Genomic DNA, 16,907 nt, shown 5'->3' with positions numbered 1-16,907 from the left:
TCTGTACGTGCAGCTGGCTGCACTTTGTGCTGTGACCACACACCTCGTCTGCGTCTCGCACTTCCTGCTCTTCCTCAGTGACCTGCAGTTTTATCATGAGGATGTGGCTGTACTTGTAGTAACTTGCAGCCACCCTTTCAACTTCGAACAAATGCTGCATCTCTGTTTGTTTTTTTCTTTTTGCTTAGTCACAGCGGTGGTGTTACAGCACGCACGCCGCTGCAGTTATCTATGAATGCCTGCTGCTCTCTAAATACATGACCTGATCGTCCTCTTGCATATCAGCTGACCTTCTCAGGCTAATGGAACTCCATTAACGGGGAGTTATCCAGGTTTTACACTGGGGTAATTAAGGCACAATAAACTTCCAGACCTCTGCCACCTTCTCCTGAAAAAAAAATGTGTTTTGAGAGCTGTATCACCCAGGTAACAGCTGGATTAATACATTGCATATAGATGGCATCATATGAAAAGCAACAGTTAATCAGCAGTCGCAGGCTGGAATTCTCTGAAGACCTGCCCATGGGACAGATGGAGGGACATTAGCAGCACGTAAAGGAGGAAAACATGGATGGGAAAAAGCAAAAGAAATTAAAATCCCATTGAGAGAGAAACGATTAATACATATTTTTGACTATTTTTAAATGACGCACTGCAACGTATATTTCTCTGATAGCCTATCAGTTTAATTTGTCAGTAGTAAAATTAAGGCTTTCCTAAATAACATTTTCTTCCCATTAAATCACTTAGCAGTCTTTATCAGTAGCACTGAGGTGAAAAGGGACATACATTTTTTTTCTTTTTCTTTTTCTTTTAACTTTAGAAGCACCAGCACCCAGTTAAGATACTAGGCAGCTGGTTTCAAACTAACGAACTTAACGAGCCTTTCTCCCCATGAGGCATAATTAAACAGTGGAAGTCACTGTCATAGGGTGCACTAGAGGTCGGCGTTACAAGCAGGTTCAAAAAGGGACTGGCAAACCCAGAGGGTCCATCAGTGGCCATCCGACACACTGCTCCAGTGGCAACATCCAGCTGAGGAATTCCCTGAAGGGCTGGCTGCCAGGATGCGGAGTGAGAGGGGAAATTCCCTACGCAGCTACTGCTGGCCACTGACAGAGGCTGGGTGCCAAGGTAGATGCAAACTTGAGCTGATACAACATGAAGATTTTTGTCATATCATTGATGGAGAAATTATGCAACAAGATACATTACGCAAAAACATGTAACATTTCTTCCTTAAGCAGCAACTATGGTTTGTAAGCCACACGTTAAAATGCCCTGTCTGCAGATTGCATTGTATTTTTGAATTCCTGAACTAACCAGGAAGTCATCTACAGAGTTTCACAGGTAATCTGAGAAAGTACTACGCCGCATGAATAACCTTAGCCGCAAATTTTGAAACAAGATATGCCCACTTACTTCGCATCTGACACCAGGGTACAAGTAAAAAAAGCCTAATCTCTCCAAATGAACTTCACCGCATAATGTATTGGTGTCCCTAAATTTTGGGCTTGTGATTTATGCAGAACTTAGATGAACAGTGGCCATAACACACAAATAGACTGATTTACTATTAGTCTAAATTATTTCAAGGATTCAGATAAACCTCAAGGAACTGAAATACGAGACTTCTTCAAAAGAACATAATATAAAAGTATCAATTAGAACCTGCTGACAAAAAAAATCTAAAATATTCCAAAAAACTCTCCCTCCAATTTTCTAAAATGTGTTATCAAAAATCTCCAGTGTATTACATAATTGTGTTCAAATTAAGTTGCTTGCTCTTCTATTAAACATATTTATTCAGCCAGTTGATCATATCCTTTCTTCCCTCCTCAATATAAGGCTTATCCTGAGGATTGATATCTTCTCTTTTGCGATGTACAAAACCATGAGTTTGTCCAGGGTAAATTTTAACTTCATAATCGACTTTACAATTTTTCTTTAGCTTCTGCTCCAGCAGGGTGACCTGTAATATAGAGCATAGTAATAGCTATATTAATGTAACCATATTCCATGCTGACACTCCTCATTTTATTCAGAATTCACCTCAGAATTTATCATTCAGGCTAGACTCTAATAACTAAGCTCCATATGGGCACACCAAAAAGTAAAATTATATAAAGAAAAAACACCTCTGCAGTAAGGGTCTAGAAAATTTGTGAAAATACAAAGGCAGGTCCAAGAATCCACAAAGATATGGATATAACATAAGTATTTCCTACATGTGAAATATATGACAATGCTAAATACACTACAACTGAACAAAAAGCTTCTAACAGACACCTAGGGATGCAATTTGGTGGTTCCTACACTGGTTCTGGGTTCCTAGGATCGATAGAAAACAAAGTCATACTGCAAAGGATAGCTCCCAGAGCAGGGTACTCCAAAACAGCAATGTGATTTTGATAAAACTTTGTTACTTGGGTTACTAGCCACACTTTTACAAAAGAGACAGACTTAGGAAAGAAGTAATATATCTAGCTTTCATTCTTTGCCTAGGTTACATCATCCCTTCTATGCCTAGGTCCATTTTTCAGCTTATTTTTTTGACCTTGAAGCACTATTATGAGGCTGAGTTCTGACTCCCAATTCAGGATGGAAATTTAAACATGCAGAAATGAAAGAAGACGGAGGTTATTAGCATACTTGATGAAGAGGAATGAAATCATCTTTTTCAGCAAAAATGAAAAACGTGGGGTTCAGGAGATTGGATATATCATCAGAATTCTTGATTAGTCCTAAAAAGAAACAAAAAGCCTCTTCAATTGACTTTTAAGGTGAAATACAAATTCAAGTATAGCACTCTGCTTCTGCAGTGAAAAGTTTTCATGTCTCAAGCAATATGTAATGATAAATACCATTTTTACTTTCAAGCCACTGTAACCATGGCTCCTAGAATACCCTCCTAGATTAAAACTCTATTTAAGCCAGTTTCTTAATATAAAGACTGAATATCTGTATTAATAAGATGATGCTTTCTGGGCATACAACCTCAAGTTCATCTGAACTGACTGGGAAAGTTAAGACTTTAGTAAGTAAACCAAAATTTACATTCTGAGAACATTAGCAAGGGCAGCTTACCTATCCCAGCTTCTTGAGCAGAGCATAAAAGGAAAGCTGCTGTTAAAATAACCACAACCTAACTTTACAGAGTAGCCAGATCAAAAATAACACTCCCTGAAGTTCTAGCTCTGCAGCGTGCAGAGCAGTAGTAAACAGGAAAAGGGAGCTAAATTCGGAAGGTGACCAAAGGACATGTCTGTCTGTCCAGACCTGAAATAAACACATGACTGCTATGACCCATTCTGAAACTAGGAACAAATATCCACACCACCATCTTCTTTGCATAATATCTGCTGGGAATAGCATAGAATAGCATAGAATCGCATCGCATCGTCTATACTATTTCAGTTGGAAGGGACCTACAATGGTCACCTAGTCCAACTGCCTGACCAATTCAGGACAAACCAAAGGTTAAAGCATGTTATTAAGGGCATTGTTCAAATACCTTTTAAACACTGACAGGCTTGGGGCATCGACCACCTCTCTAGGAAGCCTTTTCCAGTGTGTGACCAACCTCTCCGTAAAGAAATGCTTCCTAATGTCCAGTTTAAACCTCCCTTGGTGCAGATTTGAACCATTCCCATGCAAAATATGTCTTCATCATCTGACAGCCTGATTTTTAGAAATAATGCTAGATCAAGTACATAAGCTTATATTACATCTTTGTATTTACCTACCATAGAGAGATACACCAGCCTTCAATTCCGGGTACGTCATCATCAGGTGATGTACAGCAACACCACCCCAGCAAAAACCAACGACCCCTAATTTCTTTGCACCACACTGTTCCTTTAGATATTTCAGGACTGCATCAGCTTCTCTGGAACATATAAGCAAATGCAAATTATGCACCCAAAGTAAACCCAGTATTTGAAAATACGAAAAGAAAATGTAGAGATGCATCTAAGTGTTCCCATATCATGCTGCTACTTTCACATACTTTAAATAAATCATCACTTCAGACAAATATTAGGCATTGCTCATCTGAAATCATCAGAAAGAGAAAAAAAGATATCTGAATGAAATTAAATAAAACCACAACATGAATAACGTACATTGAAGGAAACCTAAAGGATGGAAAGTAGATGATTAATTAAACAACTGCCTAGGAATTTAAAAAGCATAAAATTCTCTGAGAAGCTGGATGAATTTTTGCTTTGTAAATGTAAATGGAAAAAGTAATAACAACTTCTCTAGACAATACTATTCATTAGAGAGTAAAAATGCTGACAATAACTGTAAATTAGCATCTGAAATATTTGCTGCAGGAAAGTCAATGTGACAAACATGGTAGACGTTTTCAGAATTTACAATGTAGCTTGAAATATACCTTGACCAGATGCTGTATTCTGAAAACACCCATCTACCCCTGCAGCAGGTCTCACCATGCAGAGGCAGTAAAGAGAAAGTATTGGTGGGAGAGAGGTAGCAGTTAAGTCTTTTATATCACCTCAAGACCATTTTTTCAGACCCAGTTCCTTACCCCTGGGGCACGCAAGCTATATATGCTGCCAATACATCAGCCTCGCAAATACCGCAATATTCTCTAACACACAAACAAACACAGAAGCAAATTAAGTGCCAAAAAATTCTTTCTTCACTGGAGCTGACACTTGAAACATGTGAATTGCCTGCAATAAATGCCAGGCAGGGCCCAACCCTTCCTTCCCATTGCAGCAGAGAGGGGACAGATTCCAAACTAAAAAAGTTTCCACGACAACTGAACCCTCTGAGACAGAAGCCCTCTGGAAATGATTCAGTTATGTCTCTCATAACCTTCTCACCAAATACCTAAGCCTAGCAACCTTCAGTGTAGCCAATGCCAACAGTCCAAGACAGATATTTGCTCTCCCAGGAAGCTGATTAGTTTAGTTTCTAATTGACCCCTTCTCAGTATGGTCTTGCCAACAGCTTCCTTCTGTGTTATTAAGGCAGCACAGCACCTCTGCTAGTGACAGGTCTTTGCTGATAAATGCTCGGGCAGTGTTGCACACAGGAGAGGAAGACATGATCTCTTTGGGGCAGGACCAAAACAACAGGAGATTTTACTTGCTAACATTAACAAGTTAAAACTAACCAACAGCTTAAATTCAAAGCTAACTGGAAGTCACAACAGGCCACAGATCACTGCCTGAGCTGTGTTCCTCAAGGACTGCTTCACATGTGAAGCACTACCTTCTGTTTCTCAATAATCCCTACACACACTTCTTCACTGAGGACCTAAGGGTCATTTATCATACAATCAGCCAAATGGCTGCAGGGCATTACCCCTACACCAGGATTTAGAGGCCAGAAGACTCTAGTCCAAGTTACAAAGAAGAAAACATCTTTGCTTGGCAAAGGACCTTTGTAGCAGCCTGAGTTCAACAGCCCAAGAACACACACCTCGTATACAAACAGTACCAAAACCATTTTGATGAAGAGCAGCAGTTGGTATTTGCCTATTATTTCACCTGTTCCAGCTGTCCTCCTTCTTCCCCCTTTCCAATGTTTCATCTTGTTTGGTTTTTAGTCAAATTTGGGAAACTGTCTGTCAGTGTCCCTTCTAGTCAGCTTTGTAACACTCTGCCTAGGACACATGCAATAACAAAAGAATCCCAAGGTGTTATCAGCATACTGAAGAATGCATATTTGTCTCCAGAGGTGTTGTGTTTCTGCTGCGAGGAGACACGATGATTTGGACCACATGGTCTGCCTTTGAGGTAGAGGAAGAAGCCCTTAAGCTACCTGTTAGATTCCCTCGGGAATGAGCAAAACAAGAGGTGCTGCACACACTGCTAGAGTTCAGGAAGACGCCAGTAAAGTCTGTTTCAAAATCTGCAAGAGAAATCTAAAACAGGTATCATATACTCCATTACTAGAAGGAAAGCATGAGTTAAGGAAACCAAATGATGTTCTAATATAAATGGGCTGATGTGCATCCAGGAAATCTAAGCTATCAAGAAAACGCCAACGCTGCTGAATACAACTCAGCTATCCATCAGCTATCCTAAAATGCAGGAAAAGGGACATAGTTACACCAACAGCCGTACAAAACTGGAACCAATACAGTTTCCTCAGCAGTGGTGCCAGGATAACATCTTTAGGAGCTAATGAAGTCCTTGATCCCACTAACTACAAGAACATATACTCTGCATGTAAGTGCAGGCTTGTACCTTTCTCTTGGCCTTTACTACATCAAGAGTTTGACTCCGAGGTTGTAGAAGCAAACAGCTCTATTCTCCCACTGCTTTGTAGCTGTGCAATATAACTAAAGTCCTAGCAGCGGACTCTTGCCTCATGTTGTCCAAAGTTAGCGTGGTTTTTTTTCAAGGTGGCCAAGACACCGTGAGTTCAAATCACAGAAAATTTGGTCTAAAAAATTCTTCACGGTGAAAAGAGGAGGCTGCATGCCAAATCTGTGCTCAGGGCCCTGAATACATCCACTCCTCCCTCCCCCAGGGGTCTGCTGCCAGGACCCAGGGTCAACCTAGAGATAGTGCAGGTGAGGGCTGCTCTGTTCCCTCTAGTGACCATGGGGAGAGGCTCACAGACAGCACTGTGGCACAGCCTCAGCAAGGGCTGACAACCTCTTTCTCCATGGGAGTTGCTTTTAAGCTGAGGCTCTGCCACTTGGCCGTGCTTGAGCTACAGCTCCCACTCTGTCCCACCCATGCCTGTGCCTGGCCATGGGCCCTGTTGACCAGAGCCCTGTACAGATCATGGACCCACAGCCTGACTTCCCAGCTTGGCCTCGGTCCTGCCCCATCACTACAGACCTGCCTGGTGATCACTGGACTGTATCTGATACTGGTTAATGTCTCAGGACCTGACCCTGCCCCCGATTTCCTCATTCCCAGCTTGACCTCAGACCTGCTTCGGCTGACCCCAGCTGTCATCCTGGTGCCTGCCCTGCCCGTCTTTATGGAGTACCATGGGATGGGGCCCTGGCACTTACAGCTTATACTCTTCTTGTCTCCCAGCACCCTTTCCCCTAGGGAGCCACCGGCCCTCACTGGGCCCTGACAACAGATGATCCAGCCGTCAACTACCTGGGGCCAGTTACACCATGTTGGGTAAGTACAATGGCGCAATCAAAAACTCTCTTCATCTTTCCATACAACATCTTAAAGTATCAGTCTGTTGCACTTGGTGAGACTCAAGCTGAGAATTATGCTTTCTCACTGCTTGGGTCACTGGTCATTTTTAAACCATGCTTTTTGAAGCAGAGGAAGCAATTAGCAGCCTATGATATCAACATCAGATAACAAAACTCTTAAATAAGCCACTACTGAGACAGTTGCCCTTGAATTCTGTTCAAGGCAAAATAAAAGGTCACTGTTTCCATCCACTTCTAAGGAGTGACTAAAAAAGCCCACCTCCACTGATACATTAGCTCCATCCAATCTCAAAGGAAAATAAATAAATAAATAAATAAACAGTATCTGACAGCAGCAGGAGGCAATGTGATATCCAGCTCCCTGACATCTTACTTGTTTATTTTCCTGGCATCTCGAGTTTTCAGCCAATCATCAAACTTGGACCAGTCATCAGAAGGTTTCCAAGGTTCTTTTCCTGCAAAAAAGTCTGGGCAGATGGCTCTGCACACACACACACACACAAAAATCAAAACTGAATGAATTAATCAAACACTGAGATTTTTTTTGGCCCTTGATAGCATGGAAAATTTCTATCCAGCCATAATTTTGTTTTGATTTCTTTTTTCCTGAGAAAGCAATGTTTTTAAACATCATTGTTAACTGCTTTACAGAAATGCTATGAGATTTAGAAAACATTTATAGGTATCTATATAGGGTTTTTTTCAATGACTAAACCACATAATACAGTTTGTGATACAAATCTGGAAAATATAAATATTTTTATCCTTAGTGTTCTACCTGTTTTGAGTACATAATTTGAAATTATAAACAGTAAACCAACAGATTATATTGTAAAGGATGATCAAACTAGGTCCTGCTTACAACAATTTTAGATTTTGCATACAACATAATACCATTTAACATAAATCCATCATCAATGGGTTCCATTTAAACAAAGACAATTACATGAAATAGGTAGTTACTACAGAGCTTACTTACGAGCTAGAAAAAAAACCCCACACACCTGGTGGACTGAGGTCAGGAAACAACAAGTGAAGGGAAAACATGTGGGAAGAAAGGGAAGTGTTTTATCACAGATATCATTTGTTGACTGGAAAAAAGCGAAGTACCGTAAGAGTCCACTCAGTACTAAAGAGTTCCTGCATCACGGGGGTGCCCAAACCCTGACTTCTGTTGCGTTACCAGAAGCTGAGTTGTGACAGTGCAGTCAGCAGTGGATAATACAGTCTCCTCATGCAGTAGGAAACAAGCAGGGAGCCTGGAGGCTGCTATCACTAGGTTGCCCCCAGATGCTCCTTTGTGTTCTCCCAAGCCCAGCCCACAGGGAAGCAATGTGGGAAACTGCTATCATCTTTCACTTATTAAATGCCTTTGGCTCTCTCCCTCCTCAGACACGCAGCACGTACCTCAAAGATCACTGTGAAACAACTGGATCAGTTTTGCCTAAAGCAGACCAAAGTATGTTGCTAGCATTATTTTTTTTTTCTGTGTTTGATCATTCCTGTTAAAAAAAACAGTGACATCCACAGCATACTTGTGTTTGGAAAGATTTGGGCAAAATTGCACAGCCTTTGGATAATTATGTGTCAGAAAGGCTATGTATTGCTTTGAAAGTGAACCTTCCCAAGGCCGCATAGAAGAACAGGTTCTTCCCCTCTCAAACTAGCCTGGCAAGACACTACAAGCCACCAATCTTAATGTGGTCTCTGAAATACAGCTCTCACAGCTCCTCATCCCATACTGCACTAGGAAAAAATCAAGCTATTTTCATCTCAATAAACACTGGTGCACCAATTCAGCAGCATCTTGAAGCAATCAGGGAAGACGCACATGGGTTCTCTTCACTCAGGTACTGCTGCCTGAAAACTCTCAGCTCCCCTCCTGCCTAGAGCAATGGAAACACCAGCCGCCTTCCCTTGACCGCTGCAGTATTAGCAGTACAGGTAGAGGGAAAGTAGGTATTACAAAAAGAGGTATGACATGGCATGAATCACAGGGAAAAATTACAGGAAGTAAGGTAGTGTGGAGAAATACCAATTCATCAGACACTGGGTACTTTTGACTGAGCAGGCTCTTACAGTAATAAGGAAGCACACTGTCACACTAGCAATTTGCCAGTATCCTGCACAGCATGAAAGGTGTACGTCCAGTCTCATGTTGAGAACGATTGCATTTGGTCACAAGACAAACATACTTCCAATCATTAAGCAGAACAGGGGAGGCCAAGTCCTCAGGAAAGACAGTAGCCAGGAGCAGACTACAGACCAATTCATTGTTCCAGTGTATCAGAAAACCCTGATCCTCACAAAGCATCTCTCACAGAGACATAAGAGCTTCTTTCAGCTCCACAGACAGATCTCATCCACATGGCAACTGTCTGCTGACATCTGACTTCCCTCATGCTCCACAGGCTGAAAGCATTAAAGGCACCATCTCTCAAAACTAGACCACTACAGAATTAGGTGGAGATTTTCTTTTTGGAACTGCAGGCCAGTTCCAACCCTATATAAATGTTTGTAATGTATAGTGCAAATGGAGTATCTTGCAGCATACCCAGTTATTGTAAGATGTTGCTGCACTTTGTAATTTAACTGCTGCTGGGCACTGAAAATGACTGTGAAAGATTTGCGGGGGAAAGGGGGTTGTATTTAATACCCCATGTATGCATATGGTTCATTCATATCCACATATTCAATATCATATTCAAAATATGACATTCATTCATATTGCTAACAATTTTTTCAAATCCCATCATATAATTTAGCTTGAATGACTGTTTATTTTTAAAAAGACTTCTAAAAACAGAATACACAATTCTGTTTCAGAACACCATTTTTTAAAGCCATCTCACATTGCTGGGAAAATTATCAGAATCACTTTTTGCTGCATTGTGTTTTCAATATTCTGTGCATTCTATGTATGCAGTCACTTCCGTAAACAGCAAAGTATGAAGGAAGCATGCTGTACTCTGCAACATTTCACAGCTATGTGAAATGTGGTTTTGTGTTATGGAAATATATCACTTAAACTGCCCTGGTAATAGCTTCCTCCCATGTATGGCAATAACAGTTCCAACGTAAGGCTAGAAATCATAAAGAGTGGAATTTCTTGGAGAAGAAAAGATTTCTTACATGTATCCATTAGCTGCAAGCATATCAGCCATGTATCTGGTGTTTGGGAGTTGCCATCCAAATATATCATGAATCACAATCACAGCTTTATCTGTGCTGGCAGGTTTGCAAACGTACGCCTTGATGTGCTCAACTTGTACTTCCTGCCCGCAACCCTCATAGTCAAACCTGTCTCCAATACCACATGGGCAGGGCCTCAATTCGTTAGCCATCTAGGAACCTGCAGGAGAGCAAAACGGAGAAACAGTAATATAATTGATTTGCAGCAACAACTGTGATTATGGGTCATTATCTTCATGCAGTCCCCACAGTCCCCTCCAGACACCCAGTAATACCCATGTGACACTGCAAGGTTAGAAGTGAAAGCTCCAGGTGTTTATTGCAACCAGGCTCTTGACACCAGCCCTCTCTGGTTAACATAAATATTCACGAATTCCAGGTCAGTCAGCATAACCCAGGAGTGCAGTAAGGCCAGAAGAAGGTCTTGCGTCAGTCCACCATTCCCAGCTTTGTGCCTGGAGCAATCCAGCATGTGATGGATTCCCACAAACTGCGCTTCAAACCATTCCTCATGTCATGTGGTCTTACAGCTCCTCCTCTCAGGCTGGCATCTGGTAACTCCTGTGAGACCCCACTGTCAGCATGCTGCTTTTCTGACGTCTTCTCTTCATGTTTTCATTGTGAATGTCCCCTTTTCCTTCCCCCATGGGGAATCCAAGGATGCTGCTGCTGCCTACATGCACTTTACTGGTCCCTTGCATCCCGTGCTGTGTACAGCCCTTTCCCAGGGAACCCATCATTAACTGGCATCTCTGAAAGTTCTAATAAATCAGCTCAAAGGAGGTAAATCAGCAGAGGGTTTTCTCTGAGTTACACACTGTAGCACCGTAGGCCACTGTAGAACACCTTTTTAAACCCAACTAACTTTTGGTGCCCTCTACTCTTCCCCCTCCACCAAGCAGTAGGTGGTCATACACAGAGTCTTTTTTCTACCCTAGTCTGAGAAGCTGTTTAGCCTAGCTCTGCTGTCACTCCCAACCGGTCAGAATGGCACTGTGTGCTCATTAACAAGAGCTAGTCTCTCTTCCCATGTAAGTGCATAGAATGGAACGATATTCCTCGCTCTGGCTGGTCCCCTTACTAAAATGAAATGCAGCACATTGGCAATAAAAATCAAATCCACTCTTCAATGCCTAACTATTTTTTGTTAGGAATATATCTTCTAGATTTCCTAACTAATTCAAACAGATGTCAAGACCTTTAAAACACTTCCAATACTCTCTCCCCTCTTCAATTTCTCCGCTGCAAATGTGCGTAACGTGGTAAATGGTATTAGAAACAAAACAAGAAAACACAGGGAACAACAAAATGAATTATTCCAAATCCTGCCTCTTTGCACCAGTTACGCTCTTTTCACTGGACAACGTGCTTTGGGCTGATCCATGGAGAGGTTCCCAGCACCAAGAACTAGACCCCTTTAAGGATATCTCTCAACAGTTTTTTTTGAACAAAGCTCATCTCCCGACCTTCTGCAATTGATCACCACATAATCTCCAAAAGATGCAGCTGGAGTTTAACTTGCCAGTTAGACTGACTGTAGCTTTGCCAGCATTACATCGAAGCAGAAGTATCTTTTCCACATCTCAAGCAAAGCAAAGGCATGAGACTTCAAACGCACTCCGTATAACTGACCAGACTTAGAAAAACTCTCCTACCATCATCAGCATGCTTGCTGACAGTTTTTCTTCACAAGCAGTTCATCTGAGCAGTAAGCTGACAAAATCTGGCTTCTATTTAAGACTTGTTTCTTTTAAAATAACTGTTTAAAAATATATGCTAAAACACAAGCTGTGTTTAAACAAAAATAACAGTATTGCCAAGGTTTAATAAACAAAACCAACATGCTGCATCAATGAGTTTTTTTAAAAACGTAATGCCTCAAAGAATGTTTAAGAATTATTCACAGAAAGGGGTACATCATCTTGTACTGCTGCGGCTATCCCTACACACATGCCAAAATTCACAGCGTAACCTTTCTTTCAACAGAGTGAATACCTGTTAAAAAACAATAATTAAACTGACCTGGATGCAGACTTTCAAAAGTATGTAAGAATAGTTCACAGAAGGGTTTAACACAACGTTAAGCAGACCATGAACAAAACACTTCTCTCCCCACACCTCACAGAATTTATCTGGTACAGATAAAAAACATTTAAATAAAAACTGCAGGAACCCAGGATTTTTAAAGTCGCTTACTAATTTAATTCTAATTTTCACCTATATGTAATTCAATCCTGACAAATCTAAGGAGCAGAAGGTTGTTAGTCTAGGAATCTGATTGTATATGCAGTTTAGATCAGCTCTTTGCATTTGTAGGCAAGATCGGCTCTTTGCATTTGTGAAACTTCAAATGAAACACAGTTCAAACTTGTCTATGGCTGATGCACGTGAAAGCTTCTAACACATCATCTACTCGGGTTTGATCTCCACCTAAGAAATCGGCTGCAGTGCCACATCTCTTGCCTTTTCTTTCAAAGCTTTACGAAGTGTGAATTTCATCACCATTTTAAAATGCTGTATGTCTTTTCAAAAAACTGCTCGTTATACTTTACAGTATCACAGTTTTAGACACTTTTTCACATTTTATCAAGCCCACACACAATATATTTACAGCCAGATCTGGCATTTCCGTTGCCCTGATTTACCCTTCCCAGTTTCAAGATTTAGGCTATCACACAAGCCCCCTCTATAAAATAACACCAAATAGTAAAACAATTTTGGTAAGACCCAGTTTAGGCAGAGAGTACAATCTGTGAACTTCTAATATTGCGGCCATAGCACAACAGCACCTGTGCTTTTCTCCCACCCACAGTGGTGAGCCTGGGGCTACAGCATCAACACAGAAACAGGTAACAAGCCTCAGAACAGCCCTAGGTTGAAACACTGCTGTGCTTTCTCCTTCCTCCCTCTCCTTGCTCAGAAACACTTCATCAGCCCTTTTCCTGCTTCCTCTGTGGCATGTCATCAAGGCAGCAACTCCCTGTCTTCTCACCCAGCAAGCTCTGATCCTCAAGTGATAGGCGTGCCAGACACAAAACTGGAAAAAATGGTCTCTACGAGAGTCAGTACTGTAACAGAGGCTTCTCCTACCTTTAACGAGCGCTGGTGATGCTTGGATGACAGACGTTCAGATTTACTAGTTGCTATTCTTTGAATGCTATTTCTTCAGTGATATATATTTGGGTTGCTTAAGGTTCTTCCTCTCTCAATTGAGTTTTAGTTTGCTGAGTCATTTTAATATGATTTTGCACTATTTGGCCAATCAAGTTTAAATAACAGGGAACTGCAAGGAGATTAACTCAGCGTTTTGGAACTAATACTTTTTGTCAGTTAAAATTCCCTTAGGCAGCTTAGTATACTTTCATTTATATTTGTTTGTATGAGAAAAAAGATCTTACTCATGATGAGCAAGCATAAACAGAATACGCTCGGGGTACAATTCAAATCATGCTTCTTCCAATTCACTGGCTTGTCAAATTTTAATGATATCCCAAGGCAATCTGATTTTGCCATGTACAGGAGATAAACCGATAAACATGCAGTAGTGCAAAATAAAATGCGGGGTGTGACAATGTAGTATCAAATGAGGGCTCCCTCTGAAGAACTCGAGAGTCCTAAGGAGGAGGTGACATTCCACTTTCTATCATAACCCAGCAGGCTACAGCGCCTTGCTGCACGCAGAGACAACATTCAGCAGCTTTGCTCGCTACAGCTTCCCCCTTAGTAGGACGCCAGGTTTCCTCTGACAGTGGTGTACCATTACCGCAGGATTTGACAGGGACCATTCAGAGTGTTGATTTTGTAATTAGAGCCAAACCCCCTAAAAGCCTCTTCACGACAATCAAGGAGAGGGGCCCCATCTTGTGGACATTTCCTAGAGCAAGGATGGCTGCGAAGCTGTCACACATAGTGATTTTAATGCAGTACTGAAAAGCTAGCTACGATAGCAATCTGCATTGGATCTCGCCTAGAGTTATGTCTGGGCTGAGCAGCTAAGGGTTATGCCCAGAAAATACCTCCTTCCTTCCTCCCGAGGCAAACTATCCTCCCCTTTCCACAGGTGTGAGGAATCCTGCCTTGATTCGGCTTCTAAAGACCTGGAGAAAAGTTTACACGTTGGCTGCAAACTCCTCACCTGCGCACTGGGGAGGGGGGATGAGGGCAGAGAATGAACAGGGAGGAAATCAGGGCATCCACCACCACCAAGGTCGACCAACCACGCCTGGGGACAATTTATCAGGGGCCTCAGAAGCTACGGCACCCATGGCCGCGTGTTGTGAATAGCAGGAGAGCCTGTATCTGCACCCAGCATGGCTGGAGCCACCCTGTGCCAGCGTTGATGATGCAGGGCTCAGTACGTTTGGAGGAGAGTAGAGGCAGGCTTTCACACCTCTTCTGTAAAAGCTGTTTACACAACCTGCAGCTGCGTCCCACACGTGCTACCCCACAGCTACAACACCCAGCTCGTTAGCCTCATCTAAGGAGGCTCTTTACTGAATGCTTATTTCTAATAAGCTGTGTAGTATTTGGGAAAACAAACAGGAGAAAGCCGTTGAGCATGCAATGCATACTTCCAGCACACTTCAAACAGGTTTTTAACACCAACAACCCAACTGCATTTTTCAGTTCACAACAACCTACAGCAGCCACTGCTTTCCCAGATCCCTCAAATTTGTACTTTTCTGATTAGCAAAAGCTTCATTACACTCGCCACTCGTCTCCTACAAAAATGATGTTACGTATGGCACTGCCTTCACAAACCCACAATTCTTAGAGGATTTTTCTGAGGTCACAAAGGCACACAGGGACAAGGGCCTGGAGGTCTCCTTGCGGTATGTGGGAATGCTGCAGGATCAGGACCTGGATGTTTGGCTACACCAGATACAGCCAGTGACCTGGTATGGCCACCCGGGGACATGGGCTAACATGGACTCAGGTTACTGGCCAGAAAGCACCACCTCAACACAGGGATTCTGGGGGTCTGAGGAGGAGGTTTAGGGTTGAAGGCACCCGTGGAAGTCACCTTGTCCAATCTCCCGCCATGGGCCAGGACAGCTTCTAAGACAGACCGTGCTGCTCAAGGCTCCACCCTGAGGGGTTCTGAAACTCTCCGAAGAGGGAGAAGCCATCACTTCTCTAGGCTGGTTGCTCCAGAGCTTGGTTGTGAAACACCCTCCCCTCCTCAGAGCCCAGCGCTTCCCCCAACGCCTGCTGCTGCCTCGCCTTCCCCTGCGCCCTCCCGACAGGGCCCCCCCACCGCCCCGCGAAAGCGGCAGCAGCCGGGGCTCCCTCAGCCCCCCAGCCCGGCCGTCCCGAATCCCCAGCCTCGCCTCGCCTCGACCCCCCGCCCGCAGCCGCCGGCCCCCGCCCGCCGCGCTCCCGCTTTCCAGCGTCTTTCTCGCCAAGAGCGGCCCGCTCCGTGCCCCTCCGCGGGCACCCCGAGCCGATGCCGTCGCCGGCGGCGGCTCCCCCGCCCCTGAGGGCGCAGCCGTTACCAGTCACGCCCGAGGGCCGTCGCTGTGTCGGGGCCGCGCCCGCGGCCTCTGGCCAGCCCGGCGCCAGGCCTGCGAAGGGCGGCGCCGGCCGCCGGGATCCGGGGCGGGGAGGGCTCCGGGCAACAGCCGGTGCCCGCCCGCGGGCGCCTCACCCCCGCTGGGCGGAAAACGGCCGCAGGCTCCCGGGGCGGGAGATTCCTAGCGGCCCTGGGAGGCCTGCTCGCTGCTGCCGGCCGGCACTGAGGGGAGTGTAGGGGCCTGCAACTGAAAAAGGTGTGTGTGGCGATGGGTGGCACTTCTCCAGGTCCCCCCAGTGCCGCCTGAAACCTGGTCTGGGGTCGCAAAACATGTCCAAGGAGGTACTTAAAAAACAAAACACATACATTTTTCTTTTATCCTTCTGTCTCAGTGTCAGAAGGAATTTATTTCACTATAGCAGGAGGCTTGGTTGTGGAGCATTAGGCCGCTGTTGCCAGCTTTGGAGAAGCGTGGCGCCCCAGCCAGGTGAGCCACTGGAGGCAGCCATGTGCTCACAACAGGGCATCTCTCTTGGCTGTAACACAGCGCTTATATTTTCTATTTCAACTTTCGTTCTCTCTAACCATTGAACATCGTCCATCACTATGTCTATAGCTATACCTATTGATAACCGTTGATAACGGCTGCCCAAAAGGCAGAGACAGATGTGCCGCATCACCATGCAGATATTGCCTGGCAGGCCAGAGAGCTAGGCAACATGCAGTTCATACAGTGCCTCTAACTTCATGACTTCTCTCCTCACAGCAGTATTATTTAACGTAATCAGCCTGTTGAGGTACGCAGACAACCGGTATAGTTACACTGATAGGATAGCAATGTGCAAAACTGTCGGATATTCCTGATACCAAAGGGAAAATAATGTCCATGCAGATAGCAAGCTTTGATTTATGGCTACGTTAGCAAGGCAACAGTGTGAGAAACTGACAGATGATGTAGAAAATAAAAAGGGACCTGGGTCTCTTAGAGGATCTCTGAGTAAACACAAGTTGCCAAGTCATTACCAAAGCAATGAA

At 43.7% G+C, this 16,907-nt stretch overlaps 1 protein-coding gene across 4 annotated transcripts; it reads right to left on the bottom strand.

Annotated features, from left to right (window-relative positions):
• Positions 1-272: 272 nt before the first annotated feature.
• LOC141739284 (carboxymethylenebutenolidase homolog) lies at positions 273-15,985 on the bottom strand. Of its 4 annotated transcripts, XM_074576211.1 has the most exons (7): positions 15,856-15,985; positions 10,301-10,520; positions 7,542-7,649; positions 3,747-3,889; positions 2,653-2,744; positions 1,758-1,972; positions 273-388 (listed from the first exon to the last, which is right to left on the bottom strand). In XM_074576211.1, the coding sequence occupies exons 2-6, from the start codon at positions 10,510-10,512 to the stop codon at positions 1,793-1,795; spliced, it is 735 nt and encodes a 244-aa protein (XP_074432312.1). In that variant the 5' UTR covers positions 10,513-10,520; positions 15,856-15,985; the 3' UTR covers positions 273-388; positions 1,758-1,792. The 4 variants fall into 4 exon arrangements, with proteins under 4 accessions (XP_074432312.1, XP_074432309.1, XP_074432311.1 ...); XM_074576208.1 differs by lacking the exon at positions 273-388 and having other exon boundaries at positions 665-1,972; XM_074576210.1 differs by lacking the exons at positions 273-388; positions 15,856-15,985 and adding an exon at positions 15,384-15,542 and having other exon boundaries at positions 665-1,972.
• Between the last annotated feature and the right edge of the window lie 922 nt (positions 15,986-16,907).

This window comes from Larus michahellis, chromosome 2 (assembly GCF_964199755.1).
Source record: "Larus michahellis chromosome 2, bLarMic1.1, whole genome shotgun sequence".
In the NCBI taxonomy this organism is placed as follows: Eukaryota; Metazoa; Chordata; class Aves; order Charadriiformes; family Laridae; genus Larus; species Larus michahellis.
The sequence above is the reverse complement of the archived record's forward strand: the minus strand, read 5'-3'. Positions and strand labels throughout refer to the sequence as shown.

Bases quoted from the DNA above. Each gene is read 5' to 3' on its own strand.
- LOC141739284 (XM_074576211.1), bottom strand. From the start codon at position 10,512: ATGGCTAACGAATTGAGGCCCTGCCCATGTGGTATTGGAGACAGGTTT. The intron at 7,650-10,300 runs GTAAGAAATCTT...GTGTGTGTGCAG, and splicing joins CTTGCAGCTAATGGATACAT to AGCCATCTGCCCAGACTTTT. The intron at 2,745-3,746 runs GTAGGTAAATAC...GTTTCTTTTTAG, and splicing joins GGCTGGTGTATCTCTCTATG to GACTAATCAAGAATTCTGAT.